The sequence below is a fragment of the Lichenostomus cassidix genome, chromosome Z (genome assembly GCF_008360975.1).
Source record: "Lichenostomus cassidix isolate B80296 chromosome Z, HeHo_3.0, whole genome shotgun sequence".
Lineage (NCBI taxonomy): Eukaryota > Metazoa > Chordata > Aves > Passeriformes > Meliphagidae > Lichenostomus > Lichenostomus cassidix.
This window is the reverse complement of record NC_139511.1, coordinates 64712466-64739379: the sequence shown is the minus strand read 5'-3', so window position 1 is coordinate 64739379 and position 26914 is coordinate 64712466. Positions and strand designations below refer to the sequence as shown.

At 41.7% G+C, this 26914-nt stretch overlaps 1 protein-coding gene and 1 non-coding gene across 6 annotated transcripts in view; both read right to left on the bottom strand.

The window, feature by feature from the left end:
• The window catches only part of ZFR (zinc finger RNA binding protein), a 48614-nt gene extending 23628 nt beyond the window's left edge, over positions 1–24986 (bottom strand). For 3 of the 5 annotated variants that reach the window (XM_085043391.1, XM_085043392.1, XM_085043395.1), the window contains exons 1-6: positions 24843–24986; positions 24544–24628; positions 4845–5127; positions 3271–3415; positions 2225–2443; positions 807–1057 (exon numbers count right to left, since the gene is read on the bottom strand). In XM_085043391.1, coding sequence (XP_084899517.1) covers positions 807–1057; positions 2225–2443; positions 3271–3415; positions 4845–5127; positions 24544–24628; positions 24843–24879 — 1020 coding nt within the window. In that variant the 5' untranslated portion in view covers positions 24880–24986. Of the gene's footprint in view, positions 1–806; positions 1058–2224; positions 2444–3270; positions 3416–4844; positions 5128–14834; positions 14879–17212; positions 17283–24543; positions 24629–24842 lie in introns of those variants that run through there. The other 2 variants (XM_085043394.1, XM_085043393.1) reach the window with 2 other exon arrangements.
• On the bottom strand, positions 8298–8434 carry LOC146425101 (small nucleolar RNA SNORA66). The gene has a single exon (XR_014847127.1). It is a non-coding gene; the product is annotated as a small nucleolar RNA SNORA66 (small nucleolar RNA).
• Positions 24987–26914: the final 1928 nt, after the last annotated feature.

Genomic DNA, 26914 nt, shown 5'->3' with positions numbered 1-26914 from the left:
AGGCACTAGTACCCACTGTGAAACTAAACTGGCAAGCTGAAATACAATGAAGAATTAGTTTCAAGATTTACCATTCACAAAATGTATGTAGTTCCCCAGCTTTCAAGGAAGTATTATCTAAGAAGTTTCCTATGCTAAAGAAGCAAATCAAATTCAAAGTTTCAAGCTCAGGGGATGTATCTTTTAATCTTCCAATAGGAAGTCTTTCTATAACAGTACACATTTTCATTTAATTATTCCTTTAGTAAAAGTATAGTGTACAAAATCAGGTCTCTAAAAATTAACAAATATTCTTGATTAGAGGGATAGAGCACACCTCCTACAAGGGAGGGCTAAGACAATTTGGTTTGTTCAGTTTTGAAAAGAAAAGGATTTGGGTTGGACTAACTGGGACCTTCCAGTACATAAAGGAAGCCTACAAGAAAGATGGAGAGAGACTTTTTACAAAAGCCTGGAGTGACAGAACAAGGGCAAATGGCTTCAAACTGAAAGAGAGTAGTTTTAGGTATTAAGAAGAAATTCTTTACTGCGGGGGTGGTGAGGCTCAGGTGAGGCACAGGTTGCCAACAGAAGCTGTAGAGGCCCCATCCCTGGCAGTGTTCAACTGGATGGGGCTGGATTGGGCTTTGAGCAGCCTTGGCTAGGGGGAGGTGTCCCTGCCTATGGCCCAGGGCTTGGAACGAGATGATCATCAAGGCGCTTTCCAGCCCAGGCCATTCTACAATTCTGTGACTCTTAAGAGGGTCAAGTTTTCAGCCAAAGAAATTATGAATAAAGTATAGTAGAATAATACATAATACAGATACCTGTGGTCCAGCACAGCTGATCTTGCAAACGTCACAGTAGTGGATCTGGGGCGGTTTGGGAGGCTGTTTTGGTTTCAGTTGCTTATTTTGGAATGGTGCCTTTTTAGTAAAGGTGGTCCCTGTCCAAGCAGCTGTTGCAGCAGCAGCAGCAGCTGCTGCTGCTGCCTGTTTCTGTTGCTGCTGCTGCTGCTGTTGGTAATAGGACGATGCAGCTGAATACACTGCAGCTTCATAGCCAGAATAGGAGGTACCTGAAAAATTAAAATAAAAACAAATGTTACATCACCATATATAATGTATCAACTACATAATACACTAATTCAAATCATGTTGCATAACTGTTGAGGGGCAAGGCACGATATAAGTAATTTACTGAGACCTTGTCATGCAGTTTGAATTTGGTTTCATGTTTCATAGTAGAGAAATACACAGCCACCAATTGTGTTGGAATATATTCAATTTTAGACACATCTTTGAAGACACACAGTTATGTTAGATGTATCAATGCATCCCTAAAGAACATATGAAATTTCCTGGTACATTTGGTAAGACTGGGTATGATGGAACAAGAATTTTAGTGAAAGATTTAGCAAAGGCCACATGAAGCAAGCAGTCTTCCAGAACCAGATGTGCGGTTCAAGTTTCCAAATGGCAAGGATGGTTAATATGCAGAGGAAGGGGAAAAAATTAAGATAAAAGACAGAATGTCTAGTGCTATTACATCCTATTTCAGTGATTTAAATTGTTTTGGTACACAGAATATGCTTTGCTTACTAAAACATGTCTACACAGTCCTTGATTTCTAGTTGAATAAATCAAGGAAATTGGGCTCTGTCTCAAGGAAGTATCAAAATCCCTTTTTAAGCAGAAAACAAAAGAAAACAAAAGGTTCAGGGTAGCTATAACTTGCCAATTAATTACCATCTATGGCTATGAAGTTACCATATTTTCCTCTTTAACTATGTTTTGGATTCCTAATGGTTGAACAAAAGCCTTTTCAGCACACAAGCCTCATTCCATTTTGGGTCACAACAACCCAAACTTAAAAGATACTGAATTGTTCGTCCCTATCTCTGCAGCTGCATGCACCCTTCCCACTTCCCTGGGGGGAACATCTGTGTGGATGCATTTACTTATCTTTTATATCCCTTGTTTTTTCCTTTCCACCTTACAATAAGTGACTACTCATGTAGCAATGCAAGCACTTTGTACATTCTCACATGTAATAAAATAGGCACATAAGACACCAGACCTCTTTTAAAAATACAAAATATTCTCCCATTGTAATGATTAAACTGGTAGATACTTCTCAGCAGACCATGATGTAATTAAGCACGAACTGTGGAAATTCTGAGCGTTGAAAGGCCCTTCTGCAGCAGCTTCAAAGATCCCAGCAACAAAACATGCAAAATTCTTACCAGAGTAAGTTACTGCTGTTGTGCTGTATGTCGCACTCTGAGTATAGGATGGAACAACAGTGGCTGCAGCTGCCACTGGCTGTACAGTCGAGGACACCGGATATATGGAGAATGTCGTTGTTGCTGGACTTGGGGTCGCGGGTTTTATAGCTGTCACTTGCCGTGTTTGCTGGGCTTGGGTGTACTGAGTTGCCCCTTGGCTATATCCTGCTTTTGGAGCTAATGAGGATAGAAAGCACATGTGAACAAATATTGGTATGTTTTAGTTCAGTGAAGTGCAAACCATATGAATGGAAAATTAACAACACGCTGGTGAACAAAAGCATAAAAAGTGAGGGTTTTTTTGGGATTTTTGCTTAATTTGTTTTGCTTTTTTGTGTTGTCTTGGGTTGTTTTACTGCAATGGTTTTGCACTGTATACCATAAATCCCATATCAATTCAATCATGTCACAGATCACAGTAGTAAGCCTCAAATTTTTTTTTTTTTTTAACTGTGCTATCATGCTTTTAACATGGTTTTTAATAGGTTTTAACAGGTTTTAAAGAACCTTCTTATCCTACAGTTTTACTAGAGTACTCTAAATCAAAGTACACCTATACTTTCCACTTATTTCTAAGTGAAGTAAAAAAAAAACTAAGCAGGAGTCATGCTTTGTAGCAATCATGATATGAATTATTGAAGAATTATATACATGAAGTAACTAGAGAATTAAAGTAGTATTTCTAACCAAGTTATCATCTGAACCCAACACTTATTATGTCAACCTACTTCAGCAAGGTTTCTAAACAAATCAGTAGGAATTTTGCCTAGAAGTATGTTTTGACTGTATTTAGTGGCAGCCCAAACCTCAGACAGCTACCTATGGCAATATCAAACAATTTTGAAGTTCTAGGCACAGAAGAACTTTCTACACAGTGACAGAGATTACGTGACAAAACTTCAAAAAAGAAGAAGATAATGTGAAATAGTCAAACAACTACTTTTACAGCTTCAAGTAGTCAACAGACTGTGAATAACAAGAGCAGCTTGAATCATGCCACCCACCTGTCTGGTAGTAGGACTCAGCCACTGATGGCTGGGGCTGGGCAGCAGCAGCCACGGCTGCCGCCGTCGCGGTTGGCTGCTGATAATACTGTTTGCTGTCGTAAGCCACAGCCGGGGCGGTAGATCGAACGTAAGAGTAGGAATCCTAAGGAGTCAAAACAGAGAAACCACTGTAGGCATACAGCTAGAGGAACTGAAGTCATCAGCAGAGTCATGTTAACAATGTACTGTCTTCTGGCCTATCCAAGTAGAATAAGAACTCCCCACCTACACATACAGCAGACACAAATAAATGCATTAGAGAAATTAAATTTACTTTTATAGACACTTCAGGCATGAAACAACCCTAATGGTCTTTCTCAGACTCAATACAGGAAATATCTTCATGCTATTCATCACTTTCTCTACCAAATTACTTTTGAAAAGCATCTACTGTCAATAGTTTTTAATAGAATCTGTATCAGATTCTATTTCTGTAAAATATTAAGAAAAAACCTACCACAGATTTCTACAAAACATGAATTTCTACCAGAGGCCTAATAAATTCTCAAGGTTAGAAACATGAGCCTATATTGGCTTTAAAAATCTCATCATCAACATTTTTCTTGGTTATATTTTTTATAGTGTGAAATTGTACTTTTAAAGCCTTCTTTACTTTTTGGTGTATCAACAAGCTCATTAGGGTACCATAACTAGTCTATGAAGGTAAGGCAAGTAGCTCATTTGACACATTTAAAACTCAGTAGATCACTAATAAGCTTAGAAGGGCATGACCTGGGAGCCACAATAGGCATGTACATATGTTCTCTCATCCTCACCATGTTTATGGCAAAGCACAAAGAGTTGATCAAGGCATGAGCTGCTAAGAGCTTAAATATCCTTATGTATTAAAACTCTTTTTAATTCCAGGAAATACAACAAAATCTTTTTTCATCCAACCTGTGTAAACAGGAATTATTTTATTTAGTTTAGAGGACACTCTTTTTTGTCCAAATGTATCTAAAAACTGACCTCATAATTATAATACATAACAAATTACAGAAGATGTGCAAATGAATTGAGAACATGCAGCAATAATACAGTCCTTTTCAAAAAACCAAAATGCTAATCAGAATCTAGACAATGCTTTGATAAGTTTAAGACAAGAAAGTTGAAAAATTATTATAAGAAACACAGTATTCCAGGAGGAAAGAGGACAGAGGGCTCGCTTTTGCAAAAGCCTGTATCCACAGAAGGTCTGGCAGGGATCTCAGAAGAGGGTATCCAAAAACTACCCACAGGGTAGCTTATCTCTTATCTTCCATCCTCACAGGCTTAGCACTAGACTCCAGTGGCACCCAGGAATCTGACAAAGGAACTATTTCTACCTCTACTGAAAATTTTTACTGGAACACTCTTTTCAGTTACATCAGCTCCATGACCCAATTTGCTGCACACCACTCCCAAAATCTGAGCCAGCACGCACAAAACAGCGCTTTTCTTTACAGCAGCAGTTGCACAAAATCACATTCTCTTTTCCAAACAGGTTTCCTCCTCCTAAAGTACCATTTAAAAATCGCAGAGTAGAAACCTACCTGGTAATTCTGCGTGGTGACAGGAGGTGGTGGCGGTGGAGCTTCTTGCTGTCGCTGTGTGTAGCCGTAGTCTGTGGCTGTGTGTGCTGTGGGGTACCCGCCATAGGCAGCAGCGGTGGCAGCAGCTGCCACGGCCACCGGGGCAGGCCTGGCCACTGCCACCGTGGCTGCGGCCGGGGCATAGGCTGCAGTGACCGTGTGCGCCGCCACCGGGGCCTGGTGGACAGTGTAGCTGGCAACTGTGGTTGGATGGGAATAGGCTACACCCGAAGCTGGCTGCTGGCTGTATCGGGAGAAGACAGTAAAGAAGTTAATCCAATGTACAAAGCTAATGCCTACATATTTCAAAACCCCAGACTTGATTGGTACTTTGCCTGTTCTACAGACAGATCTGGAGCAGCTTTTTATCTGTGCATACTCTTATTTAATGGTTTTTATTAATCATCTTCCATCCCAATGAAAAAGGCTGTATCATTCTTAAGTTTCTGTGGATGGCCACAAAGAACATAATCATAAAATGGCAAGGCATGGAAAAGGACATTAAAGATAATCTAGTCCCAGTCTCCATGCCACAGGCAGGGACATCTCCCACTAGACCAAACTGCTCAAGGCCAACACTGCCAGTGTTGGGACAATCACAAACTCCCTTGGCAACCTGTCCCAGTGTCCTGCCACTTCTTCTGATTATTTTTTTCTGATAATTTCTTCTTAATATTTACCCTAAATTTTCCCTCTTTCAACTTGTACCCATTACTCCATGTCCTATCTCTACAGTTCCTAACGTATCATGCAGGTGATGATTTACTTTTTAAGGGGAGGTGTTTGTGCTGGGTTTTCACTAAGCAGTGGAACACAAGTCTTTCATTCAAAATAATGCAGTAGTCTCAACCTGTTATCTTTTCCAGTCTGGCAAGTTTTAAAATGCTTTAGTAGTTCTTCATCAAAGTGGCACAGCTGTCAAATTAAGAAAAATGCTCCTTTTCTGTGAGAGCTTATTACTGACTTGTACTAGCACAAAGCTTTTCATAACACCACATTCAAGCAACAAAATTTTAAAGACTTCCACAAAAATTAGCTCAGAAATGTTTCATTTACTTAGATACACACTTCTGATAGAGGTCTTCTCCAACAGATGGTTAGAATTATAAGAGCTGGCCCCACTTGCTTGAGCAGAAGTCCACTGACGCAACACAAAGCATCAAAAGTGCAGATAATCATACAGAGCAAGAAAACAGCTACCAGAGCTCTGGCAATCTTCCCAGCACATGCTGAGACTAATTTGCCTCTCTAAAATTTGCAGTTAGGACTTTTAATATGTGACGATTTGCTAAAAATCAGCAAACATTAACAGCAGAAATAAAAAATGATAGCTTCCAAGGTTTGAACAGAAACTAGTATTACTGTCCTGTACTGATGGGTAACTCTGCATGATGTTGTCCTATTATGACATGTAACTGTGGATTATGATTAGAAGCTTAAAATAGTTGTTTTGATTTTTAAGCAAAAAAAGTGAAACAGGCAAAATATCACTATCCGGAACAATGACATCAAGTGGGAATTCAGTGATAATTCTGATTTTTTAGTACATTTTCTGCACTGTTGTTCAATAACAGCTATATCTATATAATATTAATTTTGCAAAAGACATTTCCACAACTCCCTTGAGTTCTGTGATTTTTATTCACTTACTTATTTTAAAAAACCTCTGATTTTGTCATTTCAATTACAGCAGAACCCACTTCAATACAATAGAAAACCACAACCCCCCACCAAAACATTCTCGCAGCAGAAGGAGAGAAAATTTTATTCCTGATGGACTTACATGCCTCTCCTCCACCTTCTTCCCATCGTATGTTTAAAAGACTACTTGCATTCTATCCAACTTTGGTTCAGTTGTGAGTTGTACTTAAAATAGTGTTTTACGTTCTTTTCAATTTATTAGTCTAAGAGCAAAATGAAAAGACCTAAACCACTTTGATGTACCTCCCATCACTGCCTGCAACAACTCCTCCTCCCTGAAGTTCACAGCAAAATTCTCTGTTTACTTAACATGAGAAACTGGACTCCATCAAAAAATTCAGGAAGACTGTTTTATGATGGTAAAAGTGAATTGCAATCAATAAAATTAGGCCTCATTATCTACCTAACTAACAGCACAAAAGTGTAAAATATTCACAAAATCTGAGGTAATTATCATGGTCATTTTGTTGCCTTTCAGCTGGCAGAATTACTAGTGCAGACACAGTTAAAGGGGTAAAAGGGTTTTACTTCGGTATTTTAATACGATCCTAGGTACACAGTTCTTCAAAGGTGGAACAAACCAAGATGCTCACACACATACACACACACACACCCCCAGCCCCCAACCATACATCGTGTATATAATTTTATGGACTTTGCAAATTAGCATATCTGTCTAAAATTCCCAATAAGAAACTTAACAAATGAAGCAGTTGCTCCCCTATTCTAATCACTCCCCCCACCCAGTGAGGCTAGAGCCCAGTTTACAAAATGTTTCAGAGAAAAGGCTTCAAGGTTGAAGCCTTGAGTTTTGAAATAGTATTGAGCTCTCTGGCCTCTTACTGTGAATGCTTGGTCTTTCTGCCTTGCAGGACGTCAAAACTAAGCTAGAATATCAGATTATAAAAATTACAAGCATGTAGGCTAAAGGTACAAAGAGTGTATAAAGGGTACAGAAAATACAAAAAGGGTATAAAAATGTATTGAAGGGTATATAAAAGGCAGAAAATCATCAGGCATCAATTTTTATCTACTAAAATCACATTAGACTGAGTAAACAGACAGCAGACTGTTTACTGACTGCAGTTGAATACATCAACAGTCCAATACTGTGTACAAGGTAAGTCTTGCTTCACAGTATTCCCACTCTTAGTCTTTCCTTCTCCCATATACCAATCCTGGCTAAGCCATCTTATTCTGTCCCTGGTGCTAATTCTGCTACTTGTCAGGCCATTCAGTGCACTGACTTAGCTCATTAATCTGCAGAGAACAATGTGAGGATGTTCTGCTGGGGTCATATTCTAGCATGGCAGAAATGCTGAGAAACACAGCAGCTTACAAAATAAGTCTGCTGAGTGCCAGAATCCATATTAATTATACATACATATATATATATATGTATATAGCGAAACAAGGGGAAAAAAGGGATCAGAAGGCTTGCGCTGAAGCGCTAGCTTGGCTTTTCCAAGTTTCACGGAACTGCATTTGTTATTGTTGCAAAATAAGATACAATGCTCACAACACACTACAAAGTAACAGGACTAGTGAATGTATCAAAGAAAATGCTTTTGTTCTCAGAATAGTTACAATTAAAGATACCTGATAGTTTTCAGTATTTAAAATTGTGACTAGATTACGAACATTACCAGCAAAACTATTAATAAGATTATGGTACAGACAATTTAATTTCTTGTGCAACTGTGCAGCAAAATTCCTTATCATGGCACAGAATTAACAACCCAAATAATTTGATTTCTAAGGCTAATACAATTCTATGACCATGTTTATTTTAGCAAACCTGTTCCCCTTGCTTCTGCAACATCATGCAGAGCTAGTGATCGAGTTTGCAAGACTGCAGGAAAAGTATTCTAGAATTGACTGCTTCTTCCTTTCTAAAAGTTGTGTAATGTTATGTAATTTATGGTGACATCTCCTCTACATTTGTGACATTCTTCTCTCCATGCTCTTACTGAATACATTTAAAATGAGCAGACATTTTCATGTAACTAATTTACATAAAAATATCCTTGTGTCAACTTCTTCAATTAATTTACAAGAGTTCTTATCCTTGTTTGGTGATTAGTGCCTCATCGCGTTTGCTGAGATGAACTTAGTTCCTCCTAGATTATTTTCCCAAACTCCCTATTCCACTCTTCCTTCATCTGTGCACCTATCTTAGTATTATCTGTTTTGCTTTGACTACAGATGGCAAGAACCTCATGCGTCATTTCATACGAAGTTTCAGCTGTGCCACCCACTCTGCTCCAGACACTTTCTTTCCCAGCAGTCTAGCATCCTCAAGCAGCTTCTTGTAACATTACCTATGTACTGACTATTTTCCTCACATCAAATAGCACAACATGCCACACTAAAACTAATACTGTCACAACCAATCCCTAGGGAACTCCACTGCAATTACTCCTACTTGATATTCACTCTTCAAATTCTACTGATCTCCTCTTATCAGCTTCTTCTCTACAATTCTTTTACTAAACTCTGTCTGAAGTAGTAGTTTTTAATTCTGCACCACATCAAGTATTTAACCTGTCTCAGTGAAAAAGGCTCCAAAAGATCTAGGTGCATCACTGAGTTATTTGAGCAACAGTGAAATACAGTATGTCAGCTGAGCTATCGTAACAAACCACATGCATGTTCTTCACCACGGTGGGGGGAAAAGGTGAATTTATACAAATTACTTTGTATGTTCTATGAGCTAAGAATACAACAGGTACTGCAGGACTGCAGAGAGAAGCTGACTCATTGACCTAGCCACTTTTCTTTGTAAATCAATTCTTCTCTTCCTCAAAATAAATTCCAATATCCCTTGTTAGTGTTTTTGAGTCCAAGGAATTCCACCTCTCGTAATAGGAAAAGACACTCGTCCAATTTGCTTTATTAACTAGGAGGAGCTTAAAACTCACAGAATAATTTAGGTTTAAACAAAGATTTGGAGGTCATCTGTTCTTGCCCAGGCTCAAAACATGGCTTATTTCAAAGCTAGATTTCTCAGGCAGGTTCTGATCATCACCAATGGAGACTTCAAGGCTGCTCTAGACAACCTGTTCCACTATGGTGTCATGGTTTAACCCCAGCTGGCAACTCAGCCCCACGCAGCCATTTGCTCATTCCCGCACAGTGGAAGCGGTGAGAGAAGTAGAAAAGTGATGAAGCTTGTGGGTTGAGAGAGACAAGTTTAATAGGGAAGGCAAAAGCCATGTACACAAGCAAGGCAAACCAAGGATTCGGATAGGATGGATCAATGGGCCAAAGCCAATCACATGAGGCTCAACAAGGCCAAGTGCCAGGTCCTGCCCTTGGGTCACAACAACCCCAGGCTACATGACAGACTTGGGAAAGAATGGCTGGAAAGCTGCCCAGTGGAAAAGGACTGGTCCACAGCAGCTGAACATGAGCCAGTGTGTGCCCAGGTGGCCAAGAAGGCCAATGGAATCCTGTCCTGTATCAGCAACAGTGTAGCCAGCAGGACCAGGGCAGTGATTTCCCCCCTGTACTTGGCACTAGTGAGGCCACACATAGAATCTTTTGTCCATTTCTGGGCTCCTCACAAAACCTTGAGGTGCTGCAGTAATGTCCAGAGTGGAAGAGTGGAAGGTGTTCAGCCCTCTCAGGAAAGGTGGGTTTCATCACACAAAATAGTTACTTGGGAAGACAAACACCATCACTCTGAACACCACCCCGTTCCTCCTTTTTCCGTCTTACTGCTGAGCATGATGCTGTATGGTATGAAATGTCCCTTTGGTCAGCTGGGGTCAGCAGTCCTGGCCCTGTCCCTTCCCAGTTTCTTGTGTACCACCAGACCCCTCACTGGTGCATGGGGTGACAAGCAGAGAACACCACGACTCTGTCTGAGCGCTGCTCAGCAGTAATGAACACATCTCTGTATTATCAACACTGCTTTCAGAACAAACCCAAAACACAGACTACTATCAGCCACTATGAAGAGAATTAACTCTACCCCAGCCAAAACCAGCACACTGCATTTGAGCATCCTGTCACAGATTTTTTCCTTAGTTTATGAAGCTCCAGTACATTCAAAAGCAAATGAGCTCTAGACCAACACTTACAAAGGCAGTTCCAGTTTCTGACCATTCAAGTCAATGTAACTTCACATAACTAATAATAACATAACTATATAATAATATAACTAATATAACATATAACTAATAATTATTACAGTGTTTAAATTCACTTTCAGAATAAATCACTCTTTAATTTAGGAAGTTATGGGTAGCTTCAAATTGTACTCCGCTGTACTACCATTACTGTACTACTGTACTACTGTTACTGTACTACTGTTACACTACATCTTCTACCAGAAATTTTTGTTCAAAAAGAATGTATTTTATTGATACCAAACCTACTTCTTTAGCCGATTGTAATAGTAACAGTGCTTCCCTACCAAGCTGATTTAATGTCTGTTTTCTAGGAACAACACATTTTTCCATGCTCATCTTCTAGCTCAGGTGTCTGTGTCACTTCATTTCACCATCTCATCCAGAGCCAGTGTATAGTGCACATGCTGAACCCAATTGCTCTGCTCCAGGTTCTGTAGGCATATGTTTCAGTTAACTACAGGTCATTTGCAGGACCTTACCTAAAGTGTTTTCTCTCTCTTTACCTGCTTTTTAACTTCTACATCTGTAACACTATTTTCTCATGCTCTTTGCTTCCTCTTCTCAACAAGGTCATCTCTATTCAGAAGTTTTACACTCCAGTGTGTATTAACTTGCCCTCACCTTTCATATTTTAATTAAGTAACTTCAAGAATGAGAGGTTAATTCTTTATTAGCAATATTGTATTACTGTGCATAAGTATTTTCGGTAAAACACCTTTCACTCAAATCTTTGAATAACATCTACTATAATTTCTACTGACACTAATGATGGGAAATCCTAATCTGTCTGTTGCATTACTATCAGAACAAGTACCCCATATTGTGAAATATCACTGTGATATTAAACCCCCTAGATAAGACTGACTGCAGTGAGCTATGACCTTGTATCTTTCTCGACAGTAATCTCTAATTCCATGATAATCTGATTTCCTAGGGGTGGGGGTGAGAGGCCACCCCACAATCTTGCAGAATTCATCCCAGAGCAAAGGTCAAAGCAAAAATTGGCCTTGTCCACACTGCTGCCATGTGCATGGACTTTCCTTCCTCAAATACAAGTATTCTTCTCAAAGGAGGTGCATGTTTTGCCCCTACACTTTGCAAGCTGGATATAAGAGTAACACAGCAGCTGCTTCCATGGTATCAACATTGGGCCTGTTGTGTACACCCAGAACTGTCATTCTGAAACAGAGTAGTAGGTAAAAATATTTTTCTTGCTTGCAAAGCCTCCGTTGCAAACACTGAGGCACTAAACAGTTACAAAGTTCTCCCTGCCCAATTCTACACTACAAAATCAAATCAGCTACAGCATAGCTTTACAATAACCAGTGCAATAACAGGTAGATACTAAGCCAGAAAAATTCTACCCTGAACATTTGGCCAAGTTGTATTAAAGCATCAGCAACAAAAAGTCCACACACTGACAAGCTCTCAAACAGAAGGTGCTAGCAATCACTACTCTGTATTTATTAAAATAACTAGAATAATTTCATAATTCTGTTGTTAACTTTTATTTATCTTGTCAAAAAGCAGAAAATTCAAGCAGCAATGAATAACCTTTTCTGAACTGCACAAAGATCTTCAGCAAGGAAACTGTAGCAGTGTTCTGGATGCAAAAAAGAAACATGGACTTTCAAAGCAAAAAAAAAAAAAAAAAGCTGGCAGCACATTTAAGCAGCCCAAAGTTGTAGCGATCAGAAATTGCTGGTCAACAGCAGTTAATGGGGTACAGGTGTCCACTTGGCAAAACACTGTTCATCAGTTCCAAAACCACGTCTGTCTAACTTAAATAGCCATGTAAGGTAGGTTTGCAAATAAGCAACATTATTCCACAAAAAAAGCTTAGATGAGAACTTGTTAGACCGAATACAGGAGAACCCTTGTTAGTTACTCCCAGGCAGCAACACTTAAAAAAGATCTGGATTACCAAAGAATGACACAGTATTAAGAGCAATTCTGAAACAAATATTGAATTCTCTTCTCTGAGATACTTGTGTCATGTCTTTTTTAATTTCCAGCTACTGCCCTTTTCTAGAAAAAAAAGGAGCCTTTTTATTTTTTTGTTAAAAACTAAATGGGAAGCAGAAAGCCTTATTTATTGTTTTCATGTTAACACTATATAGAAAATACAATATTTTGATATAATGCTATCTATTTTATCAAATAACTTACGTAAGTTAGTAAAAAGAGTTGAATCTCAGAAGACTGTAAAATACTTAATTTTCCACATTAAGATATTTGCAGAGTAAGTCATGTGCTAAGAAATGCGATAATCCATCTGTAGCAGTTACTGTCAGAGACATAACATTTTTTCAGGAAAGGGCAGTCTACTGCCAAGTAAGATAAACAGCACATAAAAGGTATGTAGCCTTGCTTTTCATTGCACTTCATTCATTTATTTGGAAAAAAAAGTTGTTACTTATGTGCACATAACCTGCTCATCTTCAGCACGCTGCCATACTAACAACCAAGACATGCACACAAATGCTGCTACTATTGCAGCTCTGTTTAGGCTGAACACAGAAAACTCTCTTGCAAGAGGCAAAGAACATCTCCAATTTTTCAGCTTCAGTTTTCTGAAGAGTGCTGTTTTGATAGAGAGCTAGGATCTGGCCTAAAACCAAGCATGTTTCTACCCAAAAGCCAATATTCCTCAGAAATGACAACTTCTGAAACATACTCCTTGCAGGTTTTTTTTCATTTAAAGAAGTGATTTTCATGCTAGCTTAGCATAACATTTAAGCTAGTCTTAAAATAGTTTTTAAAAGACAAGTATCTTGAATGAAACCTTTCACTAATTAGGATGTATTTTTTGATTTGTACCTTTTAAGAACATTGGAACATTTTAGCATTAAGAAAACCATATTTGGTGACATCTATCTGCCACGTTTCTTCAAGTTTCACGGATTATTCTATTAATAGCAGAATAGGAAAATACACAGTTTTGCAGTTCTTTAAGGAACATGATGATTAAAACAAGTATGATCTAATTCTGTAAGAGCTGTTAGAAGCAGTGCAATCTGCTACTGCTTCAGATTCTAACCTGAGAAGAGGCACTCCTGAATAACTGGTCAGATGAAGTTTCAGATGTGCTAATGGAACATGGACAGAGCAAAGCAAAAACAAAATAATAATTAACAGAAAAAAAAAATAGTGAGCATTATTCTCCTAAACACACTTGACAATAAACAGCATAAAATGGTGAAATTAAATGTCACACTACAGTACATTGTACTTCAGGAGTGATTTTGCTTCTGTATTTCTAGAGCCTGTCCCTCACTACAGGCATAAAATTTTCGGTATTTGAATATATCTTCTTAGAACTTCACAGAAATTTTTTTTCCTATTACTATTTTGTGAACAGAACACTGCAATGCAATTAACCAGGAATCCAAGACAGGCCTGAACGCATGCAAATATGCAATCCTCCTGAATACTGCTAAATTTCAGCAGTAATGCATTCTATGGTTCAACTACATCAAGCCTAAAAAAGACAGGGTTTTGTAGCAATGTTGAGTTTTCCCTTCCTCTTCCTTGCTCTAAAAACTTCTTTGCATCATCAAACACAAATTAGTGATTGCCACCAGATAGCTAAACCATGTAATTATCAATAACTCACCTCAAGGATTAAGAACCTGTGTTTTCAACACACCTTTCTTCTTTGATAATCTGTACATTTACTCTCACAACGTAATTTAAATCAAATCAAATTCTGCCATGTTTTGTTCACTGTACCTACTGCAAGTGTCTGTAACAGTGATGTAATATATGCTCTGTGTCAATGTCTTTTTGCTCAGCTGCACACAACAGACAGCCCATTGCCTCCACTGCTTTTTTCAAAAAGTTGATTTTTTCAAGTCTATTCAACAGCCTTGAATGACAGCACGCAAAACAAAAAGAACTGAGCTTGAGAGGTTACACCTGCTTAAAAAAGGAGCAACTACTAACATTATCCCTGTCAAAATCTCAGAAACAAAGAATCAGTGAGATTGGAAGTGACCTCTGGAGGTCATCAGGGGTCCAATCCCTCCTAGGCAGTGTCACCTATAGCCAGACACCCAGGACTGCATCCAGACTGCTTCTGAGTATCTTCGAGGATGTATACTGCGCAACTTACCTTGGCCACGTGTGCCAGGACTCAGTCATCCTCATAACAAAAGTGTTTCTTCATGTTCAGAGGGAACCTCCCATCTTTTGGTTTGTGCCCACTGCCTCTGGTCCTGACACTGGGCACACTGAAAGAAAGCCTGCCTGTTCTCTCTGCATCCTTCCTCCAGGTATTTATACTCTTTAAGAAGACTCCCCTCACCCTCCTCCAGGCTGAACAGTCCCAGCTATCCCAGCCTTTTCTCATAAGAGAAATGCTGCAGACTCTTCAGCATCTTTGGTGGGCCTCTTCTTGGGCTCTCTCCAGTATGTCCATATCTCTCCTGTACTGAAGCCCAGAAACAGACACAGGATTCCAGGTGTAGCCTCACAGGGGCTGTATAAGATGGGAATGATTACCTCCCTCGCCCTCCTGGTAATGCCTGGCCTAATGCATCCCAGGATGCCCATTCCCCTCCTTTGCTGCAAGGACCCACTGCTGGCTCATGTTCAAGTCTGGTGTCCACCAGGACCCCCAGGTCCTCTTCCTTTCCAGCTGGGTGGCCCACAGCATATACTGGTGCATGGGGCTGTTCTTTTATGGTGAACTTTGCCCTTCCCCTTGCTGAACTTCCTCAGATTCTTGGCAGCCCTTTTCTCCAGCCCTTTGAAGTCCCTCTGGATGTCACTGTAACTCTTTGGCACATAAGTCACTCCTCTTCATTTTCTGTCATGAGCAAACTTGCCGAGAGTACATTCTGCCCTAACATCTGGACCATTAATGAAGATACTAAACAGAAAAAACACTAAAATTGGCAAGTTCTCCGTAAAAGGAAAGAAACTTCTCTAGTATGGAAAATTGTGCTAAATTGTTAAAACATTCCGTATTTCCTGCCTTAAGCTACTACTTTGCTTTTCTAGCACCAATAATGTAACTATGCTTTAAGCTACCATTGTTGTATTTTAGTAGAAGACAAAATTTTACACATAATTTAACACCCCAGAGTCAAGCCTACAACCATCAATCCATTCTGGGGATACAACTACAAAGGACATAACTATACCATTAACAGAAAATCTTCCCCAAGTGCTCAGTTCCTAACGACAAGAGCCTGCTGCAAATTTCAACTAGTTGGCAGGCTTCCCTCCTTAAAATGACAAAGGCTTCTCTGACTCGAGGCATCTTTCCTCCTTAATTACTACCTTCTCTGTCTCCCCATTATAGCCTTCTGCAATACTGGCATACAACCCATGTTAACAAACTCAGAGCTCCTTATTGCCTTTCTAATGTTGGTGTATCTCATTTGACTGAAACCTCACTGATTTGAAAAGAGGTCCATCAAAATCCTTTCAGAAACAACAGTACTAGAGGCTTCTCATGTACACTAAGCAAGAATAGCATGTTTAGCATAACACTTCAGACTAACATTGGTTGACCAAAAGAGAATCAGCTCCACACAGCTCTGTCATATTCACTCACAAGAGAAGTATCTTCTGCTAAGAATGTGTATGCATCAATATGTGATACAACTCAAGAAAGCATGGGCATAAAGTACTCAGAGCAAGCCTTCTGAGTTTTTAGCTTCATCCTGTGGTATGATTACTTTCACTGTCTAAGCATTTTAGAGTAAGGTGCTGTCGTGGTTTGCCCTTGACCAAATGCAAGGCACTTAAGATATCTGCTCTCTCTGCTCTCTCCTGCCACAACTGTGCAGAGCAGAGGGGAAAAAAACTAACACACCGAACACACAGGCCTCATGACTTGAGATAAGGAACTGGGGAAGATGCACCGAAGGGCAAACAGGCTGAAAACTTAAAGTTGAAAAGTCATTTAATGCTAACCTAACCCTAAACAGAGTCAGAGGAAGCAAATAAGAAGTAAAAATAAGCTCTTAAGACACCGTTTCTCAGCTCACCTCCCTCCCTCCTTCCCATCAACAGCACGGGGTGGGGGGACAGGGTGTGGGGTTTTTTTCTGGTCAGTCCATCACCGAAATTTCTTCCACTTCTCAGGGAGAGGGGTCCTCAGGGGTTGCCATGGGGTCCCACCCATGCAGTCCTCTAAGAACTTCTTTGGTGTGGGTCCAAATCTCAGGAACATCAGCCTGCCCTAATCTGCTGCAACATGAGTCCTTGTCCACAGGGTGCAGACCTCCGAGCCAAGGCCAGGCTGTTTCCATCTCGGGAGCAAAGCCTTTCCCTCCTCTGGGACTCCCAAAGCTTCCTCCAGGCATCCACCCGCACTGGTGTGGGCACCTCCCCCCGGGTGGATCTCTGCACCCCCCCAAGGACCCCATGGACTGCAGGGGGACCACCTGCTCCCCCCATGGTCTGCATCACAGCTAGTAGAGGGTTTTCAGCTCTGGCGCCTGGAGCACCTCCTCCCCGCCCCCCACCTTCTCCACTGACCTTGGTGTCTCCATGTTGTTTTCCCCTCACGTATTCTCACCTCCTCCTCCTCTGGCTAAAAAGAAGTGTATGTTCACATTGTTTTGAGTTCTTCTTAAATATGTTATCACAGAGGCGTCACTAACATCTCTAATTGGCCCAGGCTTGGCCGGCAGCATGTCCATCATCTTCAGAGCCATCAGAGATTGGCTCTGCTGCACATCGTGCAAAACTTCCAGAACCTTCACACAGGACACACAGGAGCCATCTTTGTGCCCCTGCCCACCCCTAGCAAAACGGGGATAAGCAAAACTAACTCATGAACACAGGGGTACGTTATCTCCCAACCCTTCAGCCACTTCTTCAAGCCTAAAACAGCTTTTGAAGGGTTTAAATTTCTGTTAAATGCTAAAGATACCTTGCTGATATTCTGGGCTAAGCAAAACCAACACAAGTGCATATACTGTAAGATGAATAAATGCTTTCCTTAACATGAATTTAAGTCTACTAGTACATGCTATCTTCAGAAGGAAGTCCTATCCATCGCTGTCCTTAACTATCCTGTTTTCACCAACACAAGACTGAATTACGTTTAGTGATACCTTAAGCTTGGTCTGGTATGCCTGTGTTAATTATAGCCCTAACACCTCTGAAAGACTGAATACTTTTCAAACCAGTATCTAGATGAGGAAGAGTTAACTTGGGCAGACATTGAAGACAAAAGTAATTAGAAATACCAGCAACTGTGAAAAGAACACTCCACCCCCCAATCAATTCTCAATAGACAACTCACCCATGCACAGCAATTCACTTTCTTTTGTTGTTCTGCAACACTTGAATATACTGTAACATGGTGCACTACATTTGAATTCCAAACCAGGTGTAATTGCAAGAGCTCACTTCCATATGGCTGCCTAGAAGATTGCATCTTAACCTGAACTCACAAGCACTGTGGTCTGCTCTGAACCTGAACTGCTAAAATTGCCTTTATCTGTGATGGCTCACCACACTCAGTAATATTCACGCTGCTTGAAGGCAATTCAAAGTTAACAAATCATTCCTAACTACCCAAGCATCTCCCATCCATGTCCTGTCTCATTAGAGCAAGACACAGTATGAATATCATCAAAATGAAACTCAAAACACTAAAAAAATTCTTCACCTTTTCAACAGAAACCAAAACCATAACACAAGGTTAATTAAAAGAAACTATCACATTTGCACACCTCTCTGTCCAAACATTACTCAATGCCCCTATCTCTCCATCAGCATTTTAACCAACTAAATTATGATTAAAAGCATAACTATACCTCTCTCCAGCACTGAACCAAGCATGCTAATATTACTTTACATGGGAAAGACAAGCCAATATTAGGGTGTTAATTTCAAACTGAATAGATACATAGTGGCTCAGACGATACACAGAGCACACACACAAAGAAGACTAGTATCACCAAATTCCACAGTTATTTCAGGCTCCTAAACAGATGAATTAGTACAATCACTTAAATAAGTAACAAATGAGGTTTGCACTGCATGCAGGTTTATAACCTTAGGCCCTAATACCACCACTAGCAGAAAGCATGAATTGAAAAGGTCTTGTAATAGAGAAATTTCCTGAATTAGTATTTGCATAATCTAATGCTTCTCTCAGTAAGTCATACTATTACTGGGTAGTGCACACAAAGAATTTTAAATGAGTAGGGTAGCAGGAAATTTTATGCAGCAATAACACTGAAAGGAACAAGAATGCTTCTAATACATTATTTACAGGTTTAAAGGGCACTTAGCTCTTTTGCTGTCTTTAATTAAATATGAAACTAGATTTCAAGTATGCTTTAAAAAAATTGGTATTTATAAAGACAGTCATCTATTCCTCTTCTTATCTGATCCATTGAAGGAACTTTACTGATAATACTGTCACAACAGTAAATATTATCCAGTCCTGCATGCTGGTTTTGGCTGGGGTAGAGTTAATTTTCCTCATACTAGCTGGTTCAGTGCTGTATTTTGGATTTAGCATGAGAATCGTGCTGGTAACACACACATGGTTTAGTTGTTCCTCAGTAGGGTTCACTTTAAGTCAAGAATTTTCAGTTTCCCATGCTCTGCCAGCAAACAGGTACACAAGAAGCTGGGTGGGAGCATGGCCAGGAGAGCCGACCCAAACTGGCCAAAGGGATATTCCACACCATAGAACATCATGCCCAGTGCATAAACGAGGAGCATTTGACCAGGAATTGCTGATTGTTCTTGGAGAACACGCTGGACATCAGCCAGCAGGTGCCAAGCAATTGTATCGTGCATTGCTTTCTTCTCTCGGGTTTTATTTCCCCTATTCCCTTCATTACTACTATTATTTTTACTAGTATTACTACTATAATTCGTATCATTACACTTTATTTTCTTTCAACTATTATCTGTTCCTATCTCAATCGAGGAGTTTTACTTGTCTGATTCTCCTACCCACCAGGGTGGGTGAAAAGTGAGCAAGAGGCTGTGTAGTACTTAGTTGCCAGCTGGGGTTAAAACAGCAACAACCCAGTATTCCTAAATTTTCCAAATGCAAGATTTACCACCTGAGCAGCTACTAATCTGGCCATTGTAACTGCTTCAAATATCAGTATTTAATTTTAAGAGTTCGACAAATTTGAATTTCTTCTTCATGTGAAGAATGAGAGAGTATTTAAATGATTCACCATGGCCATGGATAAACTGGAATTCCAGGAAGACACAGCGACTTCTATGCCAATAATAGCTCCGCTGCCTTTTCAGTTTTTAATTTAAATTCTGCACCTGGGACAGGGCAACCCTGAACATGTGGATAGACTGGGGAACAGGAGGCTGGAAAGCAGTGCCACAGAAAGGGACCTGGGGTTTCTGGTCGATGGCAAGTTGAACATGAGCCAGCCATGCCCTGGCAGCCAGGAGGGCCAAGCCTGTCCTGGGGGCATCAGGCACAGCAGTGCCAGCTGGGCAAGGGAGGGGATTGTCCTGCTCTGCTCTGCTCTGGGGCAGCCTCACCTCGAGTGCTGGGGGAGTTTTCGGTGCCACCAATGTAAGAAAGACTATTCAGCTACTATAAAGCATCCAAAGTAGGGCCAGGAGGATGGTGAAGGGTCAGGAGGGCAAGATGTGTGAGGAGCAACTGAGGTCACTTGGTCTGTTCAGCCTGGAGGAGAGAAGACTGAGGGGAGACCTCACTGTGGTTTTCAACACACTAATAAGGGGAAGCAGAGGAGACCAGTGACAGGACCTGAGGGAATGGCCTGAAGTTGTGTCAGGAGAGGTTTAGGTTAGGTATCAGGAAAAGGCTTCTCATCCATAGGGTGGCTGGGCATTGGAACAGGCTCCCCAGGAAGTGGTCACAGCCTGACAGAGTTCCAGAAGTGTTTGGACAATGCTCTCAGGCACACTGTGTGATTCTTGGCGATATCCTGTGCAGGCCCAGGAGTGGGACTTCGATGTTCCCTGTGGGTTCTTTCTAATTCAGGATATTCTATGATTCTATGATTCACTACTAATAATGCAGAATATTGTCATTTTGAGGAACTACAATTCTCAAAGGGTTTATACTGGTCTCCAACAAGTCTAGAATTAAATACAGGAACTTTCCTTAAAAGCACCTTTCAGCTATTATTTAGTAAAGCAGATTTTCTCCTTTGAGTCTTCTGAGTGGGAGATCCACAACAGTGAACACTGATATTCTAAGGGACATTCTAAAGAACATTCAGTTATCAATTGAATGTTCCCACATCTCTGTGGGCCCTGATGAGATTCAGCCCAGTGCACTGAATGGGCCAGCAGCCCTTACAGCAGGACCTCTCTCAACCATCTACCAAAGGCCTTGGGAGTGTGGGCAGGTCACTGCTGACTGGAAGTTTGCCAGCGCTACTCCTGTTTACAAAGGTGTGAGTAAAGAAACAGGGGACTAGAGAATTATTAGTGTAACCTCAGCTCCTAGAAAAATTATGGAGATACTAACTGCGACTGGAAGGTGAAAGAATTGTTAAAGAACAATGCAATCATCTGTCACAGTCAACACGGGTTCACAATGGGAAAGTCCTGCTTAACCAACCTAACCTTTTATCATGAGGTCATTTGCCTATTGGATGAAGGGGAGGCAGTGGATGCAATTCTGGTTTGATTGAAGCTGCTAACACTGTCCTTCACAGCACGCTTCTCACAAGATGCCCAGCTGTGGGATGAGCAGGTTCACAGCACTCCGGGTGAAGAACCAGCTGGACAGCAGTGCTCAAAGGGCTGTACTGAATGGGGCTACAAATGTCTGGCAACCAAGAGCTGAGTGCAGCATTAGCAGGTTGGCTGATGATTCAAACTGGGAGGTGCTGTGGAACCTTCTGAGGGACAAGAGGCCTTGGAGAAGGATCTAGATAAGACTGGAGCACTGGGCAGTCATTAAATGGAATGAGCATTAACAAGTCCAAATGCTAGATTCCACACCTGGGATGGAGTAATGCCAGACACTGGTATGAAGTGGGAGAGGAGTGGCTGGACAGCAGCACAGAGGGATGTGGGGCCAGCTGGGCTGGGTTCAGTGTGGGTCAGCAGTGCCTGGGCAGCCCTGAGGGAAAACCCATCCCAGAGCACTGAGCACAGCACAACTGGCACACAGAGGGGATGATCCTGCTGGGCTCAGCCTTGGGGCAGCCTCAGCCTGGGCCCTGCAGCTGGGCAATGATGTGAAGGTCCTTGAATGTGTCCTAAGCAGGGAAACAAAGCTGCTGGCAGGGCTGCAAGCAACTTTCTGTGAGGAGCAGCTGAGGGCTTTGGGCTTGTGCAGTTTGGAGAAAGGGAGGCTGAGGCTCTCTGCAGCTTCCTGAGGAGGGGAAGGGCACAGAGAGGTGCTGAGCTCTCCTCCCTGCTATCCAGGGCCAGGACATGTGGGAATGGTTCACAGCTGCAGAAGGAGAGCTTTAGATTGGCCATTAGAAGGCATTTCTGTACAGAAACAGTGGTCAAGCACGGCAACAGGCTTCCTAGAGAAGTGGTGGATGCCCCAGTCTGTCAGTGTTCAAAGGCATTTGGACAGTGCCCTTAACAACGTGCTTGAGCTTGGCCAGCCCTCAAGTGGTCAGGCAGGTGACTGGACAATCACTGTAGGTTCTGCAATAGACTATTAGTCTGCAAATGAAGTTACAGACTAATAGTCTATCAAAATATCAGAATTTTTCACAGCCATTCTGGCAAAAGAGATCCTTCAAAAATGTGACCAATATTGTGTTTATTATTAGAATTTCTGTTTTTTGCTATAAAACTACAGTGTCAGGACTTCTAGATGGTGCACATATAAAGAATTAAAGATTTCAACTGCAAGTGTGATTTGCTCTCCTAAAACAACTTGTTGTTTTAAGCAACTTTTTTAAAATCCGTAGATTAGTACAACAACCAGAATCACCTTTTATTTCTTACAATTTATGAGGCTCTTCTATGTATTAAATATGTAGAAAAGCATTTGTTTGTTTATCTATTGTCCTGGTTTCCAAGAACACAGTGATTTTTTTTTTCTATGAACTGTCACTTAAAACACTAGAAACAAACTTAAAGGACTTGTAATATTAAATCTTACCATGCTCCACCACAATCTCTTTCTCAAATACACTGGAGTGGAATACATGATTTGCAGCACTCTACCTACCAAGGTCCTTACTGCTTTGTGACAGTAATTTCCCCTTCAAACATTTTAAGTGACTGTTGTGTTTTCAGCTCAAACTACTAAATTCCTTCTTAGGAAAGGACTGCTTAAGCACTGATTGCTGTGTCTCTTCACTTACAGATGTGGTAAATATACAAACCATTTACAGGACATTGAGTCTTTAACTGATACGAAATAAAACAGTATCTTGAACTTACAATAGCGAAGGAAAAAGCTTTTGATCTGTTTTCCATTTTCTCAAGAACACATTTAGGATCAACTATGAAAACAAGTATTGAACTTGAATGTCATTCCAATTATACATCTTTATACTGCAATTCAAAAAGAAACTTCAAATGAGTTGTTCAGGATCTTAAGCCTAAAGACCACCTCAGCCCCACAATAAAACATTAATTCAAAAATTCATCTGCACTTCAAAACTGCAGACATATAGATCTCGGTTAATTATCCACTTTTATACTTAAAAAAAAATCCTATATATGTGTCCTGTAAATTCTCTGTAATTATAATATAAAATGTAAACACATACACACACTGTGAGCACCCAAGGGAACTAGCAGATGAGCTAAGTTTAATCTTCTATTAAACACTGGAGTATTTAACGTACTTCATGTTCATGCTCAGGAAAAAAATCAACAGAAAAGACTTGGAGTGATCCCAACACCTCCACAGAAGTGTACATTCCTAAAACTACATTATGTATGCAATTTTTATTAACTCGTAGCACATACCTGCATTCATTTGTTAATAATCCCCAATATATTTGCTTTGTTCTTTTGGTTTTTCTCTCATTCACAATGACTTAGGGATCAAGGAATGTCTTTATTACAGATTTATGGAATGAGCAACATAAGGTTCAAACGTGGACTTTAAGAAATATGTTCCTGACTGTATTTATCAAATTAAGTAATCTGATGTCAGAAAATGAGATATAATAAATGCTACCAGTTACTTTCTAACACTCTGGCCACAATTTAGATGAATAAAAACTGTTACAAAGATACAAAGACTTGTGGCAGTGAGTCTACACCAGATCTGTATTGATAGATCTATCTAGACAGATAAGACACAGGTATGCATACTGTACACCTCAAGTTCCACTAGAATACTGCTCCTGGCCTTAAAAAACAGAATAGGACACTTTTTAAAAAGGTATCTGTCCCTAAAAGTACCTTCTCTACTTTCTTAGACACATCAATCATAACATTACTTCAATTGGATTAAGTCCCCTGTATTTTCCGGCGCTCCTTCTCTCCCTGATCCATTCAGCCTCCCCTAGGTTGGCTTCCAACCTACGTTAGATGGGATTCCGTGCTCCCACACTGACAGCAAAGCCTAGGGGAGCAAGGCCTGTGTTCCCCGAAGCTGAGGCAGGAGACGGGCCTGGGGGCGGCACACGGTGACTCGCCGGTGCTGCTGACTGACTGCAAGTGGCCATTTTAATCTAAGGGCCCGGGGACCCGATGCTGCTGCTGATCACCCTCCTCCTCCTGCTCCGCGGTGCCCAGCCCCACCTCCCTCCCCCAGGCGTGCGGGGAGATAAGAACACACACCCGGGGCGCGGCAGGAGGGTCGGGGCACAGCCCGCGGCAGGGGGCAAGGGGCGGGAGCTGCCCGGGGTCCCGGCCGGGGAGAGGGGCCCTGGGGGCTCCCGGGGCACGGCGGCGGTGTTTACCTGTACTGGGCAGCAGCCCCGCTGTGGGTGAATCCAAAGTAGTTGCCGGTGGCCATTTTGGCATCTTCCCCCAGCCGGCTGGGCACTGCGGCGGCGGCGACCGAGGGGCGGCGGCGGCCGGGGCCATGACAGGAGGCCCGGCGAGAGGAGGCGGTGGGGAAAGAACGGGACACACACAGAGACAAGGGGGAGAGAGAGACAGAGAGCGCGGGAGCGCCGGGTCAGACTCGGCGCCTCAGGACCGACCCCCGCCCACCGCCCTCTCCCCAAGCGCGGACACGCCGAGCACCACTACTCACCATAGGTGAACGAAACTACCGGGCATATGGGAATCATGAGTCCGGCCTGGCAGCGACGGCGGCGGGTGAACTCTCAACTCTCCCCCCCCTCCCTCCTCCTCCTCCTCCCGCTCGCTCCCTTCCCCCACCCACCCACCGACGGCGACAACGGCGGAGTGCGGCCGGGCCGGCTCCACCTGCGCGTGCGCGGGATGTGCGTGGAGGCCGCTGGGAGATGTAGTCCGGCCGCCGCACGTCTCCCGCCCGTAGAACAAGGAGCCGCCTCCGCCACGGGGGCCCGCGTGCGCAGGCGCGGGATGTGCGCGGGGGCCGCTGGGAGCTGTAGTCCCGGTCGCCGGCCATGGGGAGCCGCGCTCGGGGCAGGCTATAGGATATATATGCTCAGGTGCAGACGTACCTATGTGTATGTGACACGTACAATCCTGCCATAGTTCCTGCGTGCTTATTGCACGTGCAACGCAGGTACGGCCTCACCCACACCGGGTCCATTCGTGTGACTTTTCCAGAAGCCAGCACGCCGTCAGATTTCTCCTCAAATGCACTGGGCAGCACACTGCGGCCAGTGCAGTGACCTTCCGACCAAAGGCACTGAATGAGAGTCCGCTCCCCGTGTCTCTGCCCCTCCTTCTGGCAATCCTTCCCTCTCAGCATCAGATATCTCCATAAATTCTGAACAAAGCAAAACTTAAAGGCTTAAATACTTCCATCCCATTTGTCTGTGTTACAGTGTGCTTTATTCATAAGCTAATCAAGATCTATAAAATGCTTTTAGATTAACTAAAAAGCATCATTTCAGAATGATGCTTTTTAGTTAATCTACAGGTTTTTTTTATCTAAAGTAAATTACAGTTTACTGTAAGCCAAGCCTACTCAAAACACCCCTGCTTGGGACATCCTCCCATAGTCCTCACAAAAGCAGGGGGTTCCCATATTCCATAATAGCTGTGGTCATAGGCAGTAAGACTGCAAAGATATTATTGTTCATAAAATGAGAAGAGGAAAGTACTTTCTCACCTAAAGCTAACATTATTGCAGCTGCATATGAAGTACAACTATTTCCAATGCTAAACATCCTTGCCAATTCGGTGAACATAATTTGTTGGTCATTATTATTAATTTTGCATAGGAACTGAATATTACTGAATATTACTGTGCTTCCTGCTCATTCTTATCCTAACCAAGCACAACAGTAAAAGGAATCTGCACGGTTCTACAGAAAAGTGCATTTCTGGGAAGAAGATGGCTATTGGGTGAAGATATTTAATTGCTACAGGTTATAAAAGAAAGCCTTAACCCCAAATTCTATATGACCGTACTTGAGGAGAGGACTCTACAGCAAACTTCTGTAGAAGAACTTAGAGGATATGATCTCTGGCATGAAAACCTCATGGATATACAAATTATAATTAGATATATGATTTATATAGTTATTTATATCCTTACTTTGATTTAAAATTGTTCATAATTAGACCCCTGGATCATGACGTTTGGACAAGAAGACAACAGAAGTTTTCTTTGTTCTGCTGTCTTTCAAGTTTTTTCAGTCATAAACCTTCCAATATAGTGATAAATAGACAATATTCAATACACAGTTCATTAAAAATACAAGCATCTATATACACACACAGACATTCACAGACCTTTTATCACTGCATCACTAAAGCTATGTTTTCAAAGCAGGCAGGCCTGACATTGCCTTTCATTTATGAGGTAAACTTCATAGAATAGCAATCACAGATTGGCTGGGGTTGGAAGGGACTTTAAAGATCATTTAATTCCAACTCCTCTGCCATGGACAGGGACACTTTTCACTAGTCCAGGTTGCTCAGAGCCCCATCCAAGCCTGACCTGAATGCTGTCAGGGATGGAGCATCCACAGCTTTCCACGGCAACCTGTGCCAGGGCCTCACCACCCTCACAGTAAAGAATATTTAAGCTAAACCTGCTCTCTCTCAGTTTGAATTCATTCCCCACTGTCCTGTCACTATGTTCTTGTAAGTGGTCTCTCTCTGTCGTTACCATAAACTCCCTTCACATACTGGAAGGCCCCAATTAGGTCACCCCAAATCTTT